At 36.6% G+C, this 27,540-nt stretch overlaps 1 protein-coding gene across 7 annotated transcripts in view; it reads left to right on the top strand.

The window, feature by feature from the left end:
• The window catches only part of PCDH15 (protocadherin related 15), a 914,927-nt gene that overhangs the window by 732,738 nt on the left and 154,649 nt on the right, over nt 1-27,540 (top strand). For all 7 annotated transcript variants that reach the window (XM_031652624.1, XM_031652623.1, XM_031652622.1 and 4 more), the window contains one exon: nt 25,847-25,987. In XM_031652624.1, coding sequence (XP_031508484.1) covers nt 25,847-25,987 — 141 coding nt within the window. The remainder of the gene's footprint in view (nt 1-25,846; nt 25,988-27,540) is intronic.

Below are 27,540 nucleotides of genomic sequence, written 5' to 3'. Positions count from 1 at the left end.
AAAACCGAAGTGCTCCAGAGGGAGGAAAAACATATTCCAGGAACTTTTCCCCCTACTGAACTAAAGCTGAGAGGATCTGTTTTTTCTACCTTGCTTTTGTGACAGCATTGACATTATGTAGTTCACATGGGACATGGATAGTGAATGACTGATCATTTTGGAAATTAAAAATGACTAACCTATTATTTCTTTTCACCACAGATGTCTCATTCCCAAATTTGACAAAACAAAACTGCAGGTGTAATATTTATTTGCATAGTTTTGTTCTTTTTGAAACTGCTTTTATGAGGAGATTTGGGGGAACAGGGTTAAATGGTGACAGAATAGTGTCCTTTGTGAGTATGTGAACATGGAATAATTGGGATAAATAAATAGGGTTTATGTTTCATCTTCACTTCATCTTCAAGAAGTGAAGCATTATTCATACCATTCCTTACATTTGATATATTTTAGGAATTTATAAGGTTCTTATTTAAAGTAGGGTAGTAATTGGAACATGTTTAATATGAGCAATTTTGCCCAACTTTCATATATATGCATTGTGAGAATTATGTAGACATTTAAGACTTCTTTTTTCAGGCTTTGATACTGATTTATGAAATAAATATGCTCCATAAAACTTCTTACAATTTTTAATAGTTATGGACTTTAAAATGAGTTCCCAAATACTTAGTATTCTCACTATACTTTTTCAGAAAGTATACATATAAAGATAAAATCATTGCAACTGTGAAGTATTTTATTTCCCTCTGTTGAGATTTTGAGAGCTATTGTAGCCTTTCAGAGTTTAGATGAGCTACCTGAGGAATTATTTGCAAAGGGGTTTTAACACCCATCTGTCAAGGGTACTTTTGTTGATTTGTAGAGAATAAAAAAAAAAAAATGGCCAGTTCTTCTTTTCTATAATGTATATATGTTTTATTAAAATGTCATGATGTTACCCAGCATGCTATGTAATTATGGACATCTCCCAATGCTTAACCCTCCAAATAGTCATTCTGTTACAATCTATTTGTGGAGAGTGTTAACAGTAGAAAGAAAGTCATCTTTATCTGTAATTTGCTGCTTGCTTGGTTTCGTGTGCCATAGTTAAAACTCTTCAGGACCAAGAGTGTTATAAAAATGTATTTTTCTTTCCAGATAATATTGTTTTTCTGTATCATTCTCAATTGATATCACTACTGATCTATTTTTCATGACTCACCACATACTGGCTTGTGTTATTCTATATTGATTTAGGTTATTGCTAGCAATGTAGCAGAAACTCTGATTTTTAAGATCAGCAGCTACTAACTATGATTTCTCACCCAGGAGCATGAGGAGGGAATATACACAGCTCAGTGTTGTTGTTGCTTTTTTTCCCCTTAACATCAAAGCTGTTAGGGAAATAATCAAGAACTACTTTTACTGTGAATGTCAGCTTGTGAAAATTGACATGATATAGTCCCAGCCTGACTCCCATTGGTCTCAAATACTTAATTAGAAAGAAGGCACACCGTGAAACAGTTGGGGCTTGATCTTTAAAACGGCAATGGAATAGAATTAGATTTGAAAGTGTAAATGAGTATAAAAGGGAAGGGAATTATAAAAGGGAAGGGAATTATATTTCCTAGGCATAATAATTTGTGGTGCCTTAATTATATTTCCTAGGCATATTTACAACAGCTATTTATATTTTCCATATTTAAACCTATGTATGACATACAACACTCCTTTTATATTCTGACCCATCCACTCTTAACCTCTTCATTTGCTGCATCTCTTAGTTAATTATGTCTTCAATTTATTGATGATATACACTTTGTAAGTTCTTAATGAAAAATGATTATATTATTAATAATACTTGAAATTAATATTAGAATTAATAATTCAGATGTAAATAATGCTCTTTTAATTTAGAAACTGTCATACTTACCAGAGCTAAAGGGCATTTTTCTTTTGTTATAAATGGAAATGTGGGTAAAATGTGTTTGTTTCATCCTTTACAAAAGTGTCCTTCAGATCCCATAATGTATTACTAAATAAAATTAAATCTAGCCTGAAAAATCTCCATACTCACATACTTACCAGGTAAACAAACTAAAAGCCTAACTTTAGTAGCACGTTTCCCTGTAACAACAGCTTAGTCCCAGCCAATCCCAGTAGCTATACTTTAACCACTCACAGAGGGCCAACTGTTTAAACTTTGTTTAAATAAGGCAAATGCTGAGCTGTAACCAATGCAGCTGTTTCTGTCTCTCAGTTTTGGTTTTTCCACATCACATTTATTTCCCCATAGATGTTTGACCTTGCAACAGTGCCAAAGTCTCTATGAATTTTCTTTGATTCTAAGGGCTGATTTGCAAATCATTTTTGTTTTTTCTTTTCTCAATTAAACTCTTAAATTTGTCTAAAGTTTTTCTTTTAACAGTATCAATAATTTACATATTTTGGGGGTAGGGAGTAAGAATATACCTCACAGAATCTGGGTCCCAATATACTTTAAACAAGACAGGTTTCCAAGAAAATTGAGTGAAATATAATAGGCTTTCTCTGGGACTGGCCCACAGACCTCCTTTATGGCTTAAATGATATTCTTTATTCTGAATGTCTTGCCAGAGGAAATGGAAACAGACCCTCTGAAAGGGTATCATGGCTTCTCATGACCTGGGTTCTTGGCCTTAACACCCTGTAAGTTAAGCCACTCATAATTCCTGGTCTTATCTTTGTCCTCTTTGCAATTCGTTCATTTTCTTGCATGGTGACTATGTTTGGACGGTTGCCCTACAATCAAACACAGACCTAACACAGCCTAGACACTGTGTCACAGCCTGACATATGAGGTCAATTTTAGGACAAATTAAATTTGATATTATTTCACAAAATCTATGTGCAACTATCTATAGAATGATAAAAATTGGCACCCACACCCTCCCCCATCCCCTCGGCTTCAGGTGTGGAGGATGGAGGCTGAAAGAGCTGTACCGTGGGGCTGGCAGAAACCTTATCTGTTGCTCAGTTATCAAACCAAGGAGTACATGAAACCTAACTCTGAAAGGAGGCTAGAGGCAGATGGCAGCGTGAGGCTAAGGTTGCCTTCACACAGATCAGCAACTCCATGAGGAGGACCCTATAGATGATAGGTATTGAGTTGCCGCAGCTAGTTTGATCTGATGTGGGGATGATGTGGTTGCATTTAAAGGGCCTGGGATGGATCAGGCAGAAAATATCAGACTAAGAGCTTAAAAAAGAAATGTGAACACAGGAGTTACCTGAATTGAGGTTCAAACTCTGAGAGTAAATCCATTCTCCAAGAATAAAAACATAATCAGGTAAGAGACAAACCTGGAAATAGACTCTCAGAATTTGGGGATACGTCAGGGACTGATTAGTGGAAAGAGCCAGAGAAAGTAAAGACCTACAAGATGGAAAGGAAATCTGCTAGTGATGCAGTACAGGTGAAAAGAAATTTTCAATAGAGAGAAGGAAATGAATGGTGAAAAACTTTGCAGACAGGGCAAGGACAATGAAATTTAAATGAAGGACCATAGTTCTGTTGATTAGGAACCCATGGGCGGCCTTCATGGTAAATGGCCTCTGGTCTCCTGATGCTGCCTTCTTAGTCTTTTAAGTTTCATATGTCTGAGTCATTTGGGGATATGACATTTATTTATAACTCACCTTTTTGTTTTTAACTGTGTAAGTGCATTTTCATTCTTTGAAGAATTAGTCACGTACATTTTCTTTAAAAATAATTTATGGTGCCTTAATTATATTTCCTAGGCATATTTACAACAGCTTTTTATATTTTCCATGTTTAAACCTATGTATGACGTACAACACTCCTTTTATATTCTGACCCATCCACTCTTAAGCTCTTCATTTGCTGCATCTCTTAATTATGTCTTCAATTTATTGAAGATATACACTTTGTAAGTTCTTATATGACACTTTTTTTTTACTTATGCTTGTAAAACTTGAAAGACTACTAGAGTCTTGGGTCAATTTTTTTTTCCCTTTAAAGCTATATAGATGATGTTTCACTATTTTTTATTATTTAATAAATTATAAAATGTGAAGCCAAATTAATTTTTCTTCATTTTTCAATATTTTATCTTTATCTGCTTATAAAAATCTCCATTTTTATATTAAAGTTTTTTACTAGTACATATTTAGATATTCTTTCTTTGTATGAATTGTGTCTGGTGTATGATGGCCCTTCATATGCAAATTTATATAGTTTACCAGCTCAATAAAATTTTAAATGGTTTCAAGATTGTGGGCTCAGGAGCAAGAATGTCTGGTTTCAACTTCAGAAACTCCCACTGACTAGCCCTGTAGCCTTGGTCAAGTCACTTAATTCACTGTAACCCTCAGTTCTGGCATCTGGAAAACGAGAACAAAAAGAGCACAATTAAAACTTTATACCCCGTGAACAGCCACTCCTTATGTCCTCTTTCCCTTAGCCCCTGACAACCACCTTTGCTTCTCTAAGTTTGACTGCTTTAGATATCTCATGTAAACGCAATCATGCGGTATTGGTCCTATTACTGGCTTAGTTCACTTAGCATAATGTCCTCAAGATTCCTGCACATTGTTACAAATGGCAGTACTTCCTTCTTTTTAAAGCTGAGTAATGTTCACTTGTATGCATATACCACATTTTCGTCATCCATTCATCTATCAATGAACATTTAGGCTGTTTCCACATCTTGGATATTCTGAATAATGCTTCAGCACACATGAGAGTACAGATAGATATCTCTTCAAGATCCTGATTTCAGATCTTTTGAATAAATTCCCAAAAGTGGAACTGCTGGATCATATGGTAGTTATATTTGTAATTTTTTGAGGAAACCCCATACTGTTTCTCACATTGACAGTGCCATTTTACATTTCCAGCAACAATGCACAAGTGTAGCAATTTCTCCACATTCCTGCTTTTTTAAAAATATTTTTTTTAAATAATAGCAATCCTACAAGGCATGAGGTGATATCTGATTGTAGTTTTGACTTTTATTTCCCTGATGACTAATGATGTTGAGCACGTTTTTATGTACTGTTGGCCATTTGCATGTCATTTTTTTTAAGTGTTTGTTCAAATCCTTTACCCATTTCTTAATTGAGTTATTTGTCGTTTGTTTTTCTGGTATTGTTTTAAGGATCTGCTTTCCAACATTGTGACTACAGTTAACAATACTGTGTGATACACTTAAAAAATTTGTTTAGAGAGTATATTTCATGTGTTCTAAAAACAAAAGAAATATTTTATAGGGTTGCTCTGAGGTTGAAATGATGTAATTTATGTGAAACAGTTGGTGCCTATCATATAGTAAATAATATATATTAACTATCATTTTTTTATGTTTACTCTGACCTTTTTTATGCTTTAAGTCTATGAGATCTGTCATCCATATTAATATTTTGTGATCTGCTTCCTTCTCTTTGTGCTTCTCCCCTGCATTCTGGAAAATCCTGTAAAGGTCAGAGGTCCAGGAACCGAGCATAAGTTGTAGAGAAGAAGGGGGTGGCATAAGGTACTGGGGAGTCAGGAAGGTGCTGTACCTCTGAAACATGACCATGAAAATTTTTTCCCTGCTTGATCTTTTCTCGGGGTGTGTTTATAATCTAAGGACTGGACCTGAGTATTCTGTTTCGAAGTTTCCCTTTGACTAGACTACCATGGTAGCTAAATGCTACAGCTTGTCTGGCTTCACACCTGGCTGTTTCACTCATCATGATAATGCAGAGCGCGCCACCCCATCCTCTCTCCAACCCCACCCCAAGCCATCTTTACTACAGAGTCAAGTAAGTTAAAAGCATTCAAGATAATGCAATTGTCAGGAACATTATCTGTCACATTAGGAACTTTCTAACGTATCACAGAGATTCCTATACAACTGTGATCATTAGTTACTGTGAAGTACCCTGTGAACTTCCAGCACGGCAGGATTTGATTAACACATAGCAAAAAGAATGAAGTGTAAGAACTTAGTGCTCAGTGAAAACAGTGAGAAAAAGAAAGCAATACCATTACACATTTTTTTTTTAAGCACACAGTAGCATCTATAGGTTTTCCTACAAAAATAATTCTTAGTAAACACCACCAAAATCTCACTGTTCTACAATGGCAAAGATCAATATTTTTATTTATGGGTCTGTGAGGCAGCTAGGAATTGGCTGACTTTGACTGGGCTCATGTCTATTCCACATACCTCTTTCTGCAGGGACGCATGGCTAACCAGGCCTGCTTTTCACGTGATAAGAACAGAATCCTAAGAGAACTTGCCTAACCACATGATGACATGTAAAGACGGCTCCCATGTCACAGTTCTTCATGTCTATTGACCAAAGCGAGTCACATGGCCTAGCCCAAAAAATCAGTAGAACAGGAAATGGAAGAAAGGGAAGGGGATATTTGCTAAACTATAATAAAATGTACCATAAATGGTCTACTTAAAAGATACTCCTTAAATGTATTAAAAAGATTGCCACTGGTGGCAAAGAGAGATAAGAAAAGAAGGTATGAAAATAAAAGGAGAGAAAGAAATGAATAAACAAATATGCCTTGACGACCCATCAATGATAATGTTTCATAAACTATAGATTATATTTAACTCAAATATGTGCCCTTGAGATCCAAACAATAAAAATTCCTCAAGATTTACTATATGTTTGTGCATTGAATATTATTTAAAGAGCTTCTATTATATAAGAGATGCTAGATTAAGCAATAAGGGAAAACTGTCACGGTTCCAAGCCTCAGTATTTCAAACTTAAAAGGATAAAAGTTAAGTCAATCAAATAAGGCCAGCCACGGTTGCTCACGGCTATAATCCCAGCACTTTGGGAGGCCCAGGCGGGTGGATCATGAGGTCAGGAGATCGAGACCATCCTGACTAACACGGTGAAACCCCGTCTCTACTAAACATTACAAAAAACTAGCCGGACCTGGTGGTAGGCGCCTGTAGTCCCAGCTACTCTGGAGGCTGAGGCAGGAGAACGGCTGAACCTAGGAGGCGGAGCTTGCAGTGAGCGGAGATCTTGCCACTGCACTCCAGTCTGGGGAACGCAGCGAGACGCCGCCTCAAAAAAAAAAAAAAAAAAAAAAAAAGTTAAAAAAAAGAGAAAAGTACTTAGAAATGTTTAGGGTTCTGTGAAATCAGATAAGAGGGAGCATGATTGTATCTAGAGAGTCAAGGCAGGTTCTAGAAGTGATTCTGAACTGAGATCTAAAGGTTATGCCAAGACAAAGTAACGTAACAAAAGAATCCGGCCCTGAAATATGAGGAAGAACAGTAAGTTTCAAAAATCCAGGGCCATTTTGTTTTTCAGGAGGATGGAGAGGGAAACCTAGTTGGATCCTGCTTAATCTGGTAGATTGTGAAGATAGTATTAAGAATCGTTTTATCCCAAGAAAAATGGAAGGGCTTTAAGGCATAGAATATGGGGTCACTAATTACTAGCTCAGGTAAGATTCATCTCTTAAGTTCCTTTGACTACATGAATTTTTTGTATTAGGAAAGTCTGAAGGTGTGCCAAATGACAATTTCATAAACTTAACTGTGTTTAAAAAAATACATTTTACAAGGAATGTGTTATTTGATGCCTTTAAGGGTCGAGTTATAATTACCTTTGAAAAGCACATTTCCCAAAACATTTAGTGGTAAATAGCCTTAAAGCAAATATTTTTTACAATCTTTAATAGCTGTGTCAATATCCTATCTATAGAAACTGAAATATACAAACACCTTATATGAAGTGTCAGACTGCATAAGGAACTTGCCAACATATTGATCATTCCAGATGTTAAAAACAGGGAAGAGGGAGGAAGAAGTAAAAAAAGCACATTACTTTCTTAGTGGTTACATGAGGAGTTTGGCCTGCTGTTCCTTTTTTTTTTTTTCTATTTTCTCCTTTAAGGACACCTTGACATCCAGTTAAATTCACTGAAATATGACTAAGTCACATGCCTGCAAAAAAAAAAAAAATATATATATATATATAGTGTGTGTATATATATATAATACACGAGTTAAACACAAACACCAACACTAGTGACATTAGTCAATAATTTTCATAAACTCTACAGATGTTCACCAAACCTAACGTGTGTATATATATGTATATACATCTACAGATGTTCACCAAACCTAACGTGTGTATATGTATATCTACATATATGTATATGTGTATCCGTTGTATGTATATATACGTTGTATGTATATATACGTTATATGCATATATGTGTGTATATATATACGTATATACACACACATATGTATACACACATACATACATATATATATATATATATATATGTATATACACACACACCAAAAAACCACTTTGTAGTAATTCCTTTATAGTAATTCCTGATGTTAAATCATACTTGGGAGATTTTGTGAATTGCATTGTTACAAAATAAATCAGAGTAGTTGCTTCAAAGACTTTGGGAAAAATAATTTTGCAAACCCTGTCGGGGTAAAATTTTTGTGTTCTTGAAAACAAATTACTTAATGTTTGTTTTTAATGATAATAGTAAGTTTAGTATTCCCTGATACAATGTGATGGCTATAATTATGAAGAAATTATGAAGGAAACGATGTGAGCCTGAATAAGTAATTTCTTGATAATTATGTTTTTAAGAAAAATGACTAAATCAAGATGTCTCCTGATATTAAGGACCTAATTACTTGGGTCCATTATATTCTCATTGAAATTCTCTAAGTTTTCAAGTTTGAAACATCCTTCATACAGGTATGCAATTACTTTCTGTAGTAATTAATTATATTCTCACTATAATTAAGCCGAAACATATTGTGTTTAACACACTATAAGAATAGAAATCAAAAGTAGAAAACATGCTAAATAATGAAGAAAATAATTGAAATCTTATTATTCTATTTTCTTGGTGTAAATTTATATTTATTCTGCTATATTAATTATTCCCACTGTATTATTGTGTAGAATTATATCACATTTTGATTTTAAAAATCTGACGTGAGCATCATCAATGCAGGACTTGTCTGCCATGTATTATTCATATTAATACAGATATAAGTAAATATTCATATTCATAATTATTGAATTCTACACAATTCAAATTTAGCAGATAAAAGGACATCACAAAGCTGATATAATTCCTTTCATATTTTGGAAACCGCATAATATTCAAATGTTACCTCCTACCCCCAATCATATTTAGAAATATACCTAAGTCATGAACCAAAAAAAATTGATTCCTTCATAACAGATGTCATAAATCATGTTCTTCCTGAGTGCCGTTAGGTTTGGTGAACATCTGTAGAGTTTATGAAAAGTATTGACTGATATCACTAGTGTTGGTGTTTGTGTTTAACTCATAAAAATTATATTGCACAGTAGTTAATTAACTTCTTTAAACCTTGTATCCATATAGGAATAAGAAGACCTATTTCGCTGGATTACTGTTTGGGCTTAATGGAGAATGTGCTTATGTGAAGCACATTGATATTAGTTAAGTTTTCCTCTTCTTTCTCCTCACTTCCAGAGTGATGGAAAAACACAACTTTGCCTCTAGTTTGGTATAGTGTTACCATCCTTATCAACTGTAAACTTTAGGATATTAATGCCTGAACTCTTGAAGTAATTTTGATGTCATCTATGGCACTGTAGTATTTGAGAAGAAAGTTTTCATGAAAATATGCTTATAGGGTCTTTAGAATCCCACACATTTTTAAAAGATATATATTTTAATAAAGTTCTTACTGAAAATTAGTAAGACTTTTTGTTTAAAAGACAGCTTTTAATTTATTTAACTTCCTACTGATACTCGTCTACTTTTACCCCTTGTTCAAAATCCTAATAAAATTAAGTTTGATTTTTTTTTTTTTTCCTTTTTTTTGAGATGGAGTCTCACTCTGTCACCCAGGCTGGAGTGCAGTGGTGTGATCTCAGCTCACTGCAACCTCCAGCCCCAGGGTTCTAGCAATTCTCCTCAGCCTCCCAAGTAGGTTGTACTACAGGTGCCTGCCACCATGCCAGGCTAATTTTTTTGTATTTGTAGTACAGATGGAATTTCACCATGTTGGGCAGGCTGGTCTTGAACTCTTGACCCCAGGTGATCTACACACCTCAGCCTCCCAAAGTGCTGGGATTACAGGCATGAGCCACCACACCTGGCCTAGCTTATCATTTAATACTCAAATGATATACTAAATTAGACTAACACAATTACTGTACTCTCTATGAAGTAAAATACACTTTGTGTATTTTGTGATTTGTGAGAGTCTGCAGTGAGTTATAAAGTCTGCTTTACTATAAATCTTAAGATCTGTTCTCTAGTTGTAACACCTCCATTGAATAATAGCACCACATGCTTCCTTTTCACAGTTTTAATCAGAAATTTTGGGAGATAATTGTGTTTTTATGTGTACCTCTGTCTCTCCAACCCATCCAATTGTGAGGCCCATAAGTACAAAAGCATATCTGTGTTTCTCATCCTTGCCCACCAACTTAGGAGACAAATATGAGAAGCTGTAAATGAGAAAATGAACAGATATTTATGGGTTATAAATTGAAAACTTCCCAACAATTTATCCACATTCTTAGGTAAATGAATTCTTAGAGGACAATATGGTTTTACTGTGTCCCCACCCAAATCTCATCTTGAACTGTAGTTCCCGTAACTCTCACGTGTAGTGGGAGAGACCCCGTGGGAGATAATTGAATCATGGTGGGTGGGTTACTTCCATGCCCTTCTCATGATAGTGAGTTGGTTCTCACAAAATCTGATGGCTTTATAAGGGGTTTTTTCCCTTACTTCACTCTGCACTTCTCTTTGCTGTCATCCTGTGAAGAACAATATCTTGTAAGTTTCTGCCATGATTGTAAGTTTCCTGAGGCCTCCCCAGCCCTGCAGAACTATGAGTTAATTAAACTTATTTACTTTATAAATTACGCAGTATCTGGTATGTCCCCATAGCAGTGTGAGAATGGATTAATACAGTAAATTGATACCAGGTAGAGCAGCACTGCTGTAAAGACACCTGAAAATGTGGAAGTGACTGTGGAACTGGATAACAGGCAGAGGCTGGAACAGTTTGGAGGGCTCAGTAGAAGACAGGAAGATGTGGGAAAATTTGGAACTTCATAGAGACTTGTTGAATGGCTTTGAGCAAACTGCTTATAGTGATATGGACAATAAAGTCCAGGCTGAGCTGGTCTTAGATGGAGATGAGGAAGTTGTTGGGAACTGGAGGTCACACTTGCTATGCAAAGAGACTGGCAGCATTTTGCCCCTGCTCTAGATATCTGTGGAACATTGAACTTGAGAGAGATGACTTAGGGTACCTGGTGGAAGAAATTTCTAAGTGGCGAAGTGTTCAAGAGGAAGCTGAGCATAAAAGCTCGAAAATTTTTTAGCCTGATGATGCAGTAGAAAAGAAAACCCATTTTCTGGAGAGAAATTCCAATTGGCAGAAGAAATTTGCATAATAATGAGGAGCCAAATGTTACTCACCATGACAGTGGGGAAAATGTCTGCAGGGCATGTCAGAGACATTCACAGCATCCCCTCCCATCACACACCCAGAGGCCTAAGAAGGAAAAAGGGTTTCCTGAGCTGGGTCCAGGGACTCCCTGTTGTGTGTAGCCTCAGGACTTGGTTCCCTGCATCCTAGCCACTCCAGGCAGGCTAAAAGGGGCCAAGGTACAGTTCAGGCCATTGCTTCAGAGGGTGCAATTCTCAATCGTTGCAGCTTCCCTGTGGTATTGGCCCGGCGGTTGTAGAGAAGACAGACAGTAATTGAGGTTTAGGAACCTCTGCCTAGATTTCAAAGGATGTATGGAAATGCCTAGATGTCCAGGCAGAGGTGTGCTGCAGGGGCAGAACCCTCATGGAGAACCTCTGCTAGGGAAGTACAGAAGACAAATGTGTGGTGGGAGCCCTCACACAGAGTCCCACTGGTGCACTGCCTAGTGGGACAGTAAGAAGAGAGCCACTGTCTTCCAGTCCCCAGAATGGTAAATCCACTGACAGTTTGCTCTGTGTGCCTGGAGAAACTGCAGGCATTCAATGCCAGCCATGAAAGCAGTCAAGAGGGGGCTATACCCTGCAAAGCCATAAAGGTGGTGCTGTCCAAGGCCACGGCAGTAAGAGGTGACAACGTGCTAGCAGCCCTCACTCTCAGCGCCTCCTTGGCCTCCGGCCTCGGCGTCCACTCTGGCGGCGCTAGAGGAGACCTTCAGCCTGCCACGGCACCGTGGGAACCCTCTCTAGGCTGGCTGAGGCCAGAGCTGCCTCCCTCTGCTTGCGGGGAGGTGTGGAGGGAGAGGCACCGGGCAGGAACCGGGCCTGCGCTGGAGGACCAGTGTGAGTTCCGGTGGGTGTGGGCTGGGCAGGTCAGCACACTGAGCCACCAGCCAGTGCCTCTGGCCCAGGGCAGCGAAGGGCTTAGCACCTGGGCCAGCAGCTTGCAGAGGTTGCGCTGCGTCCACCAGCAGTGCCAGCCCGCCGGGGCTGCACCCCGCTGCACTCGCCAGGCCCTAGCTGCCTCCCCATGGGGCAGGACTCAGGACCTCCAGCCCGCCATGTCTGAGCTCCTTCCCCTGCCGTGGGCTCCCAGGCGGCCTGAGCCTCCCGGATGGATGCCGCCCCCTGCGCCGTGGCGCCGAGTCCCATGGACAGCCCAAGGGCTGAAGAGTGCAGGCCCGGTTTGGGACTGGCGGGCAGCTCTACCTGCAGTCCTGGTGCAGGAGTCACTGGGTGAAGCCAGCTGGGCTCCTGAACTGGATAGGGACTTGGAGAATCAGCACTCTGTGACTCTTGAGTCTAGCTCAAGTATTGTTAACGGACCAATCTGCTCTCTGTAAAATGAACCAATCAGCTCTCTGTAAAGTGGACCAATCAGCAGAATGTAGGTGGGGTCAGGTAAGAGAATAAAAGCAGGCTGCCCCAGTCAGTCAGCGGCAACCCACTGGGGTCCTCTTCCACACTGTGGAGGCTTTATTCTTTGACTCTTTGCAATAAATCTTGCTGCTGCTTACTCTTTGGGTCCACAATGCCTTTATGAACTGTAACACTCACCACGAAGGTCTGCAGCTTAACTCCTGAAGCCAGGGAGACCACGAACCCACCGGGAAGAAGGAACAACTCCAGATGCACTGTCTTTAAGAGCTGTAACACTCACCCTGAAGGTCTGCAGCTTCACTCCTGACAGTGAGACCAGGAACCCACCAGAAGGAAGATGCTCCAGACACGTCTGAATGTCTGAAGGAACAAGCTCCGGACACACCATCTTTAAGAACGGTAACACCACGAGGGTCTGCGGCTTCATTCTTGAAGTCAGTGAGACCAAGAACCCACCAATTCTGGACACAGCAGCACACCTCTAGCATCAGTGAGACCTGGATATAATATGGAATAAAAGAAGATCATTTGGGAGCTGTAAGATTTAAATTCCCCACTGGATTTTAGACATGCATAGGGTCTGTAGCCCCTTCATTTTAGCCAATTTCTCTTGTTCGGAATGGTGTATTTACCAAAAGCCTATATCCCCATTGTATCTAGGAAGTAACAACGCTTTTGATTTTACAGGCTCATAAGCGGAAGGTACTTGCTGTGCCTCAGATGAGATTTTGGACTTGGACGTTTGGATTAATGCTGGAATGAGTTAAGACTTTGGGGGTCTGTTGGGAAGGCATGATTGTGTTTTGAAATGTGAGGACATGAGATTTGAGAGGGGCCAGGGTGGAATGATGTGGTTTGGCTCTGTCCCCACCAAAATCTTAACTTGAACTGTTTTTCCCATAATCCCCATGTATTATACATCTTGGCAGCTCATGATACACATACACATAAGTGTTACTGAAATACCAGGGGTTTGGTCTAGGATCAAGCTTGTCAAACCCATGGCCCATAGGCCACATGCAGCCAAAGAGAGCTTTCAGTGCAGCCCAACACAAATTCATAAACTGTCTTAAAACATTATGAGATTTATTTGTGATTTTTTTTTAAAGCTTTCAGCTATCATTAGTGTTAGTGTATTATATGTGTGGCACAACATAATTTGTCTTCCAGTGTGGCCCAAAGAAGCCAAAAGATTGGACACCCTTGGTCTAGGTCTTGCTGCTGACTGCACAGAAAGCCAGTCACTGAGACAAAAAGCATTGCCGGGATTGGGTTTGCTGCAGCCCAGGAGATGGGAGGTTAATGTCAAATCCATCTCCCAGACTAAAATCAGGGGTTTATATTGCAGAGAAGAAATGTAACTACATGCAGGAAAACAGGAATTAGGGAGAGATAAAGAAGATGAGTTGGTCAACAGGAAACAGGTGGTCAGTTAGACAGTCATGACAGTGAGGGGTCTTGTATCTCATTGTCCAGATGCAGTGCTCTAGGAAGTTTCAGTTCCTTGATACTATCTGGGAGGCCGGATGGTTGGTGTCCTTAGGAAAGAACTCAGATAAAACAAATGTAGCTCTCTCAAGTTTTAAGACTGGGAAGGTTAATTTCTTTTTTTTTTTTTTTTTTCCTGAGACGGAGTCTCGCTCAGTCGCCCAGGCTGGAGTGCAGTGGCGGGATCTCAGCTCACTGCAAGCTCCACCTCCCAGGGTCATGCCTTTCTCCTGCCTCAGCCTCCCAATTAGCTGGGAGTACAGGTGCCAGCCGCCACACCCGGCTCGTTTTTGTTTTTTGTTTTTTTTGTTTTTGTTTTTTCCTTTTTTAGTAGAGACGGGGTTTCTCTGTTTTAGCCAGGATGGTCTCAATCTCTTGACCTCGTGATCCACCCGCCTCGGCCTCCCAAAGTGCTGGGATTACAGGCGTGAGCCACTGCGCCCGGCCGGGAAGGTTAATTTCTATGTTCATTTAAAAGACACCATAAATATCAGTTCTATGGGACAATTGAAATCACTTGTAGTATTCATTTAACAAATTATTATTGCCCTCTTAAATAATGCAAATCAGAAAAAATCTACTCACAGCTCACAGATGATGAACAGAGACAGGCTGCAAAACCATACACAATTATATATGTAACATAATTTCACAGAAGAATATGTACTATGAAGACAATAGTTATAGACTCAGAGTGGTTTATGGATGGGTATATGCAGAGGAGTTGGTGTCATTTGAGACCAGAATGTTAAAAGAGGCTAATGATGCAAGAATCTTCCAGGCAAAGACAAAAGCAAATGGAAAAGCCTTGAGGTAGGAAGGAGTTTGGTGTTTAATAAGGTCAACATGGATGAATTATTTTTAAGAACATGTGGAAGAAGGGGATATGAGATGAACTCCATCTCCCTGTAAGCTTTTTCATTTTTTGTACTCTCACGACTCAGTAATTTCTATTCAGTGAACGTGTTAAATGAGTGAATGAATGAATGAACCCCACATTACCTAGGGTTAAGCATGGTACTATAAATCATATTAGCAAAGCGAAAAGAATAATGCTGGGAGCATCACACTACCCTACATCAAGCTATATTATTAATACAAGGCTACAGTAATCAAAACAACATAGTACTGGTACAAAAACAAACACATAGACCAATGGAAGAGAATAGAGTTCTCAGAAATAAAGTCACACATCTACAACCATCTGACGTGTGACAAAACTTAGAAAAACAAACTATAGAAAAAAACTGCCTATTCAATGAATGGTGCTGGTGTAACTGGCTAGCTATATGGAGAATAATGAAACTAGGCCCTTCCTTCAACCACATACAATTTTTTTTTAATAAGAATCAATTACTTAAATTTAAGACATAAAACTATAAAAACCTAGAAGGAAACTTAAGAAATATCCTTCTAGACATTGCTCTTGGCACGTAAGTTATGACTCAGTCACCAATAGCAATTACAACAAAAACAAAAATTGATCAGTGGGAACTAATTAAGCTAAAGAGCTTTGGCCCAGCAAAGAGACTATCAACAGAGTAAACAGACAATCTGTAGGAGAAAGTGTTTATGAACAATGCATCTGACAAAGGTCTAATATCCAGCATCTATAAAGAACTTAATTTGACAAGCAAAAAGCAAACACCCCATTAAAAATCAGAGGACATGAACAGACACTTCTCTCAAAAGAAAATATACAAGCAACTAACAAACATATAAAGAAAAGCTCATCACTAATTATCAGAGACATGCAAATCAAAACCACAGTGAAATACCACCTCACACCAGTCAGAGTACTGATTATTAAAAAGTCAAAAAATAACAGATGCTGGTGAGGTTATGGAGGAAGCAAAAAAAAGCACTTATTCACTGTTGGTGGGAATGTAAATTAATTCAGCTACCGTGGAAGGCAGTTTGGAGATGTCTCAATTAACCTAAAACGGAATTACTATTGGACCCAGCAATTCTATTAGTGGTTATATAACCAAAGAAAAATAAATTGTTCTACCAAAAAGACACATGCACTTATATGTTCATCATAGCACTTTTCATAATAGCTAAGACATGGAATCAATCTGAGTGTCTATCAGTAGTGGATTGGATAAAGAAAATGTGGTACGTATGCACCATGGAATACTATGCAAACGTAAAAAAAGCATGAAAGAAGTGAGAGGTGAAGCCAGCTGGGCTTCTGGGTCGAGTGGGGACTTGGAGAACTTTTCCCTCTAGCTAAAGGATTGTAAAAACACTAGTCAGCACTCTATTTAGCTAATCAAGTGGGGACTTGGAGAACTTTTCTGTCTAGCTAAAGGATTGTAAATACACCAATCAGCGCTCTGCATCTAGCTAAAGTTTTGTAAATGCACCAATCAGCACTCTGTAAAAACAGACCAATCAGCACTCTGTAAAATGGACCAATCAGCATTCTGTAAAATGGACCAATCAGTGCTCTGTAAAATGGACCAATCAGCAGGATGTGGGTGGGGTCAAATAAGGGAATAAAAGCTGGCCACCAGAGCCAGCAGTGACAACATGGTCAGATCAGCTTCCGCCGTGTGAAAGCATTGTTCTTTCGCTCTTTGCAATAAATCTTGCTGGTGCTCACTCTTTGGGTTCACACTACCTTTATGAGCTGTAACACTTCCCATGAAGGTCTGCACCTTCACTCTTGAAGCCAGGGAGACCACGAAGCCAGGGCGAGGAATGAACAACTCTGGATTCGCCACCTTGAAGAGCTGTAACACTCACTGCGAAGGTCTGCAGCTTCACTCCTGAAGTCAAGCGAGACCATGAACCCACCAGAGGGAAGAAACTTCAGACACATCTGAACATCAGAAGGAACAAACCCCGAACACACCATTTTTAAGAACTGTAACACTCACCATGAGGGTCTGCAGCTTCATTCTTGAAGTTAGCGAGACCAAGAACCCACTGGAAGGAACCTATTCTGGACACAAAAGCATGCCCTTTGCAGCAACATTGATGCAACTGGAAACAATTATTCCAAGTGAATTAATGCAGGAACAGAAAACAAAATACTGCATGTTTTCACTTATAAGTGGGAGCTAAAAAGATGGGAACAGCAGATACCGGGGACTGTTAGAGGAGTGGGGGGAAGGAGGGGAGCAAAGGCTGAAAAACTACCTATCGAGTACTATGTTTGCTACCTCAATAACAGGATCAATTGTACCCCAAACCTCAGCATTATGAAACATACCATGTAACAGACTTGCACATGTACCCCAGAACCTAAAATAAAAGTTGAAACTAAAAAAAATAGTAAGAAAAAGGGCAGAGGCACCTGTGGTCTCCATCACTTGAAAGTTGTGAAGATCTAAACGAATTAGCAAAATAGAAGAATGAAGAGTGGTTACTAAGGCAGCCAGTAGTGTGGAATATGATATTCTATAACCCACACAAAGAGTGTTCCAGAAAAGATAGAGTGATTAACTATCAAAGCTTTAGACAGTTTTCATATAAACAAGGACTGCAAAATGTTATATTTCACAAATAAATAGAAATAAAACATATGAGCATGATGACAAGTGATAGGAAAAATTTGTAAAATTTTTAATTGCTAATATTTTAGACAATTTTTAAATTTCTCTTACAAACATCTTATATAAATATATTATTACTTAGTTGTATGATACTAATCTTTAAAGTTAAATATATTTTATTTAATGGAAAACAAAAAGCCCTTAGATATTTGTTTTAAGTTGTGTTTAATTTCTGGCTGGGTGCGGTGGTTCATGCCTATAATCCCAGCACTTTGGGAGGCCAAGGTGGGTGGATCACTGGAGCTCAGTAGTTTGAGACCAGCCTGGGCAACATGGTGAAACCCTGTCTCTTCTAAAAATGCAAAAATTATCCAGGCATGGTGCGTGCCTGTAATCTCAGCTACTTGGTAGGCTGAGGAACGAGAATCATTTGAGCCTGCAAGGCGGAGGTTGCAGTGAGCCGAGATCACGCCACTGCCTTCCAGCCCGGATGACAGAGTGAGATTCTGTCTCAAGAAATTAAAGTAAAGTAAACAAACAAACATATAAATTGTGGTTAAAATAAGTTGTTATATCTATGTTGGCAAAGTTTTTAGCTCACCTTGATTTATTAAGCTTCCTGTAATAGCATGCTCCTATTTTGAATATTTTATTTATAAAATATATGTATCCTTCTGTAGGATCCTGACTATATTACTTATTTGAAAATTCCAGAAAAAATATGAAAGAATGTTTGGGAAATGAAAGCTGGAATTAAGGATTGTTATACAGCAACTCATCAGTCTTTTAAAAACATGGTTATCTGAAGTAGCACTTACACTGATACAGGGGCTTGACTCCATCTATAGAAATAGCTGACATGGTTAATGAGAAGGTTTCCAAAATCTGTCCTGCTATGCTTTTCACATGTCCTCAGTTTTCATTAAAAAATTAAAGAAGAAATGTATTGTATTTATTCTTCAAAAGACTCCAAGAAGCAGAAAAATTGGAAATTCGATTTTGGCCACCGTTGTCTTCTGCGAAGAGAATCCTTGCAGGTAGTTTTCATCATTTTTCTATTAAATTGGTGTTTATGTCTTGCTTAATACTTTCCTCATTTTTTTTTTTCCTTTGATAATCCCTCTTCATGGTGACTAGGCAAATAGAGTCCTCAAATTGTTTAAATGCAGCTCCCCTTTTAATGTGATACTACATACATATTACAATACTACTTTCTAACTTTTGGTAAATCATTTTGAATCAAAGTCTATTTTATAGTCTTCTTTTGATATTTTACATTGTCTGAAATGGCTACATATATTTTACCTCATGATATTAAAATATCTGTTCTAAGGAAGAGATTTTAATTAAGCCAGTTGAACTAAAAAATAAAATAAAATTAATTCCATTATTTGAATAATAAAATTAAATAGAGAACTGAAGTATTTGGTTTCCCTAGTGCATCACATAAAAAAATAAGACAATTTGTTTCACTTCATTTTTTTTCTTTTTGAATGCAGAGTTAATACATTTGCAAAACTATGATAAATTTTAAAAAGGCATACAGAAAAAATGTAATGGCAAGAAAACAATGCCTAAGGTAATTCAAAAATAATTAGAAATAGCTCTCCTAATAAAGAGAGGCTCAGGTGAAAACACTGGTCTTTATAAGAGCTATATTGCCCTGAAGAAAAGAAGCCACTATGTTCCTTCACTGCTGAAGACAGAATGAGATTTGGTTTCAAGAAATATTTAGATATGATGAAGAGCCTTTCTAATTGGCAAAGTCCTTAAATGCTTCTGTGGGTTTCTTACAATGGTTGTGATTTTTTTTTTTCTAAAAATATTTTAAAAATCTATTTAAATGCTGTGGTCTAGTGGTAATAGTGTGTGAATACAGAGAAATAACTAATGACTTCAAGATTTTTCTGAACCTAAATAGAGAACACTATATTTGGTTGATGAGAGTATGGAACCAAAGAAGTAATTTACTGATCATTTATAAACCACATGACAGCCTCATTTCAGTAAAAACTTTAAGAAAGTAATTCTGTATACTGCTTTTAGGGTTCATATTAAAGCAATTTTATCACAGTTTCAAAATGATATAGAAAATAAATCTATTGCAGGAGTAACACAATTTTAAATATTGATTTGTTTGTAAAAAGATAGCTTTAATCATTATTCATGGTCCAAAAAATTTCTCTTGACATATATACAGCTATACATAGAGAGATACAGTATAATATGCATACTATATTATCATGAATGAAGTAGAAGTTAATATTTTAAAATTTTCATCTTGATTTTAAATGTTTTCTATACTTTACTTTTCAAAATAAATATGATTATTTGAAGTATTTCATTGGAAGAAATATTAAACTTATGGGGAATATATAAAGGAGAGATCTGTCTATTCCTAATACAATTTAAAATAAAAGCAAATATTTGGTAGTTTAATGTTTATCTAGACTAAGTGCAGTGATTTACAACTGTAATCCTAATACTTTGGGAGGGCAAATTGAAAGGAACACTTGAGGCCAGGAGTTCTAGACCAACCTGGGCAACATAAAGAAACCCCCGTCTCTACAAATAATTTAAAATAATTCATTCAGCATGATGGCATGCACCTGTAGTTCCGGCTGTTTATTAATCTGCTCTCACATGGCTATAAAGAACTGTCCAAGACTGGGTAGTTTATAAAGGAAAGAAGTTTAATTGACTACAGTTCCAGAGGCCTGGGGAGGCCTCAGGAAACTTACAATCATGGTGGAAGTGGAAGCAAACACATCCTTCTTCACATGGCAGCAGCAAGGAGAAGTGCCAAGCAAAAAGGAGGAAAGTCCTTTACAGAACCATCAGATTTTGTGAGAACTCACTCATTGTCACAAGAACACCATGAGGGTACCCTCATGTTCAAGTTACCTACCACCAGGTCCCTCCAACAACACGTGGGGACTATGAGAACTACAATTCAAGATGAAATCTGGATGGGGACAAAGCCAAACCATATCAAGCCTCTTGGGAGGCTGAGGCAGAAAGATTGCTTGAGCCCAGGAGTTCAAGGCTGCAGTGAGCTATAATCGTGCCACTGCACATCAACCTGGGTGACAGCACAAGATCCTGTCTTTAAAATATATATATACATATATATGAATGATAACTTAAATATTTGTCACATATATCATAATTATTAAGATACATAATTCATAAACTCATATACTATGTTATTTTAGTTTTTAAAACATATCCAATAAGAGTGAGTTTTATATATTAGAATACATTGATCATATCTAGTATATTTTAGTGGAATCAAGTGTTAAAGGATATTTTAAAAATACTAATTATTAGTAATTTTAAGTGATCAACTTTATAACTTTTTTATAGAGTACTTGATATTCTGGGTTTCAAAATGAGAGGTTTTTCCAAGATTAAAGCCACAGCTATTTTTATGATTTATTAAAACAATGAATTTGACTTGATTCATGTTGTAAATTTCCCAGAAATAATGTTAGTACTAGAGCTGTTTCCCAAAGCTAATTACCTTTACCTATTATACAGTGTAATTATACAACTATTTTAAAAAGACTTTGGAAACAAGTAAAGAAAGAAAAGGAGGGAGGAAGGGAAAGCAAAAAGAAGCAAAGAAGAGAAGGAAGATAGTAGGAAAGGACAGAGAGAGAAAAAAATTTTAAAATATTTTCAGAGGAAATTCTACATCATTTTAGTTATTTAGTTATCATAATATGTGATATCAAATAAAATGTGGTACTTTGATAACATGGGTGATAAAAGAATCAAAATGTTTCTTGTAGGCTAACTGAATCCTATCAGGGCCACACTTTCATGATGGTATGGTAATCTATAGAATAATAGCAATCTTAGAATAAAAAGTTTATTGATATAGTCACTATGTAACATGTATGTTCATATTTATATACATAAGTCGTATCTGTAAAAATCATTTAGGAAGTTCTAAGATTTTCTGGATAGCAAACTATTTTAGTCATATGTTCATATTTATATACATACAATCTTATCTGTAAAAATCATCCAGGAAGTTCTAAGATGTTCTGGATAGGAAACTATTTTAGGCGTCTGAGAGATAATATTCCATAATACCAGCATGTTTTCTTTTTCATTTTATCAATTGCAGACATAATTCCATATGCATTACAAATATGTTGGCTTTATTAAAAAGAAGATTCTAAGTATAATTAACTTATTTTATGTTTTCGAGAGCCAATCTGTGATTGTCATAAGTAATTTTAGTCACTGTACTACAGACTGAATGGGTCCTCATGCTAGCAAAAACTCTAAAAATTTGTTCTTGAAACAGTGGGTGCTATAATTATGCTTTTTCATCATTGACCTCCTGTTCTGGAGGTGACTTGGATTATGTGCTGCATAACCGCTTAGAAAGTGTTCTAAGGCAAGATTTACTAGGGCATCAAATTCTATAGTATCTTTGCCAAGTAATTTTGCTCAATTGTGTTGCCGCCTTATTTTCCTGGTAAAGGACTATTGCCTTTAAGATAGTATTGAAAAAATGTTAAGTTGATTTGATGTTAAAAACCTCTGTTTTAGTGTGAGCCAAGTTTCTTCGAGTAATAACTTTGCCATTATCCAGCTAAGGAAATTTCAGAAAATAATTCTTAAAGCCTAGATTTTATTATTTTAAAAATACAGGTAGTAGGGCTGGGCGTGGTGGCTCACACCTGTAATCCCAGCCCTTTGGGAGGCCAAGGCAGGCGGATCACGAGGTCAGGAGTTCAAGACCAGGCTGGCCAACATAGCGAAACCTGTCTCTACTAAAAATAGAAGAAATTATCAGGGCATGGTGGCGGTCTCCGGTAGTCCCAGCTACCTGGGAGGCTGAGGCAGGAGAATCACTTGAACCCAAGAGGTGGAGGTTGCAGTGAGCAGAGATCGCACAATTGCACTCCAGGCTGGGCGAGAGTACAAGACTGTCTCAAAAAAAAAAAAAAAAAAAAAAAAAAAATGTAGGTACTATTGATACCAACTTCTGAACTTATCATAAGTATGAAAATGCATGTAATACATACAGTCTGATACATAGTGAAACACTCAAACCGATAGCTAACAACTCTTGTTATTATCATTATTATTAAAATGCAAGCAAAGTTGCTGACATTGCATGACACTGTGCCCCAAGTCCTACAATGTGTTCTGTTAAACCCCTGCTCTTTCTCAGGCAAGTCATACACAAGGTTAGCCATTGTGTATGATTATAATAAGTCTGATTATGTCCAAATAGGCAAAAGTTTTTCTTAAAAAAATGCCCTTGTTTCTATACATCTTCAGTGGGTGAATTGACCATCCACCACTAGGTGAAATCAGTGGTTTATATAAAAACATTATCCCAGAACTGACAGTTCCCTAACATGCTTTTCAAGGTGTATTCAATGTTTTCTATTTCCCAAACCTTGAAATATATGAATACTTTAGATATCAGTTGAAGTGTCTGGGCACCCTTGATATGTGGTTATCCATTCACCTATTTATGCATTCAGTCAAATACTCCTTGAATACATATATGGGTCAGGTAATATTCAAGGTACTCAGCTAGAGTCCCTACCATAATGAAGCTTGTATTCTTATGTGGGAGACAAACAGTAAACAAGTAAATACATAAAATATATGCTATAATTTCAGACAGTGTTGCTGAAGAAAGATAATTTAGTGGGAGTATTAGAGAATGCCTGGAGAAGAGGAGGGTAAATGTATTAGCCAACAATTTGTGAAATGAGTGTATTATATTGCTACCTTATTTTCCTGGTAAAGGACTATTGCCTTGGCAAAGCCAAGGAGGCAGGAACAAGGAAAATGTGTGAAAGAGAAATGAGCAAGGTGAAATCAGATGAGCAGGCAAAAATTAAATGTTTTTAGGATCAGATTGCCCATACTAACAACTTTGTATTTATTTTGTGTGTGTGTGAGATGCAAAATCATTGGAGGGGTTTGAGCAGGAGTCATGAGATAATTGTAATAGAATTGAAGCAGAAAGTCAATTAAGAGTCTACTGCAGAAAATACAGAGGATATGAGTAGACATTAGGGCATATATTCATTGAGGTACTGGCAGGATATGATGATTATTTGGCTATGGGTCTTAAGAGAAAGGATCAATGATTACCCCTAGGCTTTCAAACAGAACACCTTAGTAAAAGGTAGAGCCATTATCTATAGTAGAAGAGTTATAAATTTGGGAGATGAAATCATTCTGGTTTTGAATATGTTTATTTGAAAATAGCATATCTGCAGACAATTATATGTCCAAGTTTGGACTTAAAAGGTTCAGAGTTTAGCCAGATATTAAAATTTGGTATTCATGAACAAATAGAGGATATTTGAAGCTATTGGACTGGGAGAGGTTCCAGGGGCCAAGAGTAGAAGTAGAAAATATAGAAGTTCTCATAACAGAGCCTTGGAAAACTCCAGCATTTAGTAGCCAGAAAGAGTGAGAACAAGCAAAAAGTCTGAGACAGAGCACCAGATGGGAAGGAGAAAAGGCAGAAGAGTGGAAAAAAGTTAAACAAAGAATGTATTCAAGGAGACAGTGATCAGTGGTGATGTGTAGTATATGAAAGGACTGAACTTACAGAAAATAAGGAATTATACAAATACTGAAGATTCACATACTTATCTCGTAGCCCAACTGTAATTCATGAACCAACATGAGCAACAGATTATTTTCAAGGACAGTCATGAAGAAAATGGCAATATAAAAAACAACGTTCTCCAAACTGTTTTTACACCAAAGTGTCAAGTCCAGGCAAATCAACACCCTGTGGGGATAATGTTCTTGCTTTTTCTGCATCAGAATAATGCCAAATAGAAGTGTTTCTTTCTCTGAAGAGCTAATATTGTAATTTAGTGTTTAGGTTTGAAGTCAAACTTTACCACATACTAGTTCTGTGCTCAAGATATTTATTTGACTTCTAGTTCTTAAGACATTCACGAGGCCTAAGCACTGTAAATGTTATAATGCTCACCTCAGTGTCACCCTATGTAGTTCCAAATGAAACCAATCTAAAACCTAATATAAGTGAGGACAGCCAGCAAAGTTTTGACTGTTCCTTTATCATCACTTTGATTCTTTTAATATCTTACCAAATTTTAATTCAAATTTTAATTGTTTTCTTTAAAAGTGAAATACTTTGGTGTTCCAACTTATCTTGCCTATACCTGGAATATTTCAGCATTCTTTAATTATTGTAAGCCACAAGTTCATTAGCTCTAACAGGGGTAAAAGAGTACACATACGTCATCATTACTATCGTTGCGGCACACGGTAAGCATCTAGCAATTGTTAGCGATCGTTAACTTACCCATTATTACTATCATCTTCATTATTAATGTAATTTAAAGGATTGAGCATTAATTTAATGATGTATAGAAATACCTAGCATTGTAATCAACACAGTGTAGATGGTAAATAATTTTTGTTTTTTTAGCTTTCATGCCCATTCCTGCACTTTACCACAGTCCTCTCAAATTAGCAAAGCATGGTAGCACACACCTGTATTCCCAGCTACTTGGGAGGCTAGAGTGGGATAGGAACACTTGAAACTGAAAGTTTTGAGGTTACAGGAAACTATGGTGATGCCACTGCAGTTCAACCTGGGCAACAAAGAACGACCCTGTCTCTGAATTTAAAAAAGGAGATATTGGTTGTCTTGAGAGGCAGATGTAATTCACATAATTAAAGGAAAGTGGTAGAGAAGATGCCCAAAGCAACCATTAATTTTTCCCTCATATAAATCATTTTAAAATAACCTGTAGTAGAGATACTTCATTGATTCAGATTGAGTTATCATGAAGAAATAATGATCTGGCTACATTTCAACCCTGAAAGAATGAAATTATGGAAATACGATTTTCACTTCTGAAAGACCATGAATTTTAAAGATCCATTTAATGTTATGGTTACACTTTGTTTTAACTTGGTGACAGCAAATTAATAAGTAATAATTTTATTTTAGGGATTACCTGCAAGTCGTGTGAGGTATAGAGTAGATGATGTCCAGTTTCCTTACCCTGCCAGTATTTTTGATGTGGAAGAAGATTCTGGAAGAGTAGTAACACGAGTCAATCTTAATGAAGAACCTACAACAATTTTTAAGGTCAGTGTCTCTTTTCATTATGTAGTCTATTTGATGTTTAATTTTTGTTAGAGAATTTGACTTAACAGATGACAGCACATTTTTTTATTTCAATATTTCTCCTTTTTAATTTTTTTAAATTACAATTTTTTTTTTTCTTAGAAACTTCCAAAATAGTAAAAAGAAAACCTCTTGGTATCTCACATCTTGGAGACAGCCAGAATTTGCAATTTTGATCTCTATCCTCATGATGACATTTCATACAAATACAAATATATAAATATGTTTTCAAATCACATAGTCTTATACATACTGCTTTTTAAATTCAATATTATGTTGTCTATGCCAATAAGTGACATTAATGCTGTTATTTTAGTGGTTTCATAGTATTTTACTATATGAGTATAACATTATATTTTTCTTTTTAATATCATATTGAGTTGCTTTACAATTAGACTGTTTCCATTTTTTGTTATAATAAATGCTATCCTGCAACTATGTGTATGAATATCATTTTTCCCTTACTCATTTTTTTCTTAAGATAAGTACTCTTGATATAATTCTAGAAAACTTGAAAAAAAATAACTCTTTCTATGCATTCTTTATCTTTCCTGAGAGTATCCATTTTCCTAATACCACTCAACAGTTGGATGTTGTTATGTTAATCTTTGCATTTATCTAGGAAAATATCTATATCTATTTGATTTTTGTCAAATTTTACTTTTCTTCAAAAACTAATGAAACAGAACATATTCACACTTTTGTTTTTTACATATTTAAAAATATATTTGACAAAATAATGCCTGTCTCTACCTGGCAAGGTATTAAAAACATATTTTGCATTACCATAAGTAGACAATTTTATTAAGTGTTTGAACATTTCCATTTATAATAGTTACTTAGAATAATTTTTGTTACTGTGAATAAAGCGTTTGACTCTATAGTAGGGAAATAGCTTTATCAGTTAACCACGTAAGTATCAGTGAGCACTGTGTCGCTCATGATTTTACCACTGTTTGGAACAGCTGATCAGTTTGTAAATTAGCATTAACCCAAAGGTCAGTTGTAGCTCTCAGGATGAGATCCTGAGATCCAGGATGGTTCTGTGATCTAAGTTGAATTAGTTTACATTATTAACCTGCAGATTCCAAAAGAATTTATATTTCAGAGGACCACATAGTTTTGAAAGTATTTAACATATCTTAAAGTAAACATAGAATTGCTTTGATGTAATATAGGTTGTTAAAGAAAATCAATTATAAACCCTATTGCAGTGATAAATAATATCAGACATCATACCTCAATGCTGAAGCTTTTTCTTAGTTTTCATCATTTGAACAATTTCTGCTATACCAAATGAACTTGGCCTAATAATTTGTTTTTAAGAGATAGTATACCAAAGAATGTTAAACTACAAAGATTTCCAATTTTATCCTCTAGAGTAAAGTATTTCTGCCCTATAATCTCAAAAACAACTAATTCACTGGGAAAATTAATTTCTTTTTTGAGCAAGCTAATTAGCTTTTTATGTGACGGAATTTAACACTTTTTAAATAAGTGTATTAGTGCTATAA

Source organism: Papio anubis, chromosome 11, assembly GCF_008728515.1.
Source record: "Papio anubis isolate 15944 chromosome 11, Panubis1.0, whole genome shotgun sequence".
NCBI classification, from domain to species: Eukaryota; Metazoa; Chordata; class Mammalia; order Primates; family Cercopithecidae; genus Papio; species Papio anubis.
This window is presented reverse-complemented; position numbering and strand designations above follow the sequence as displayed.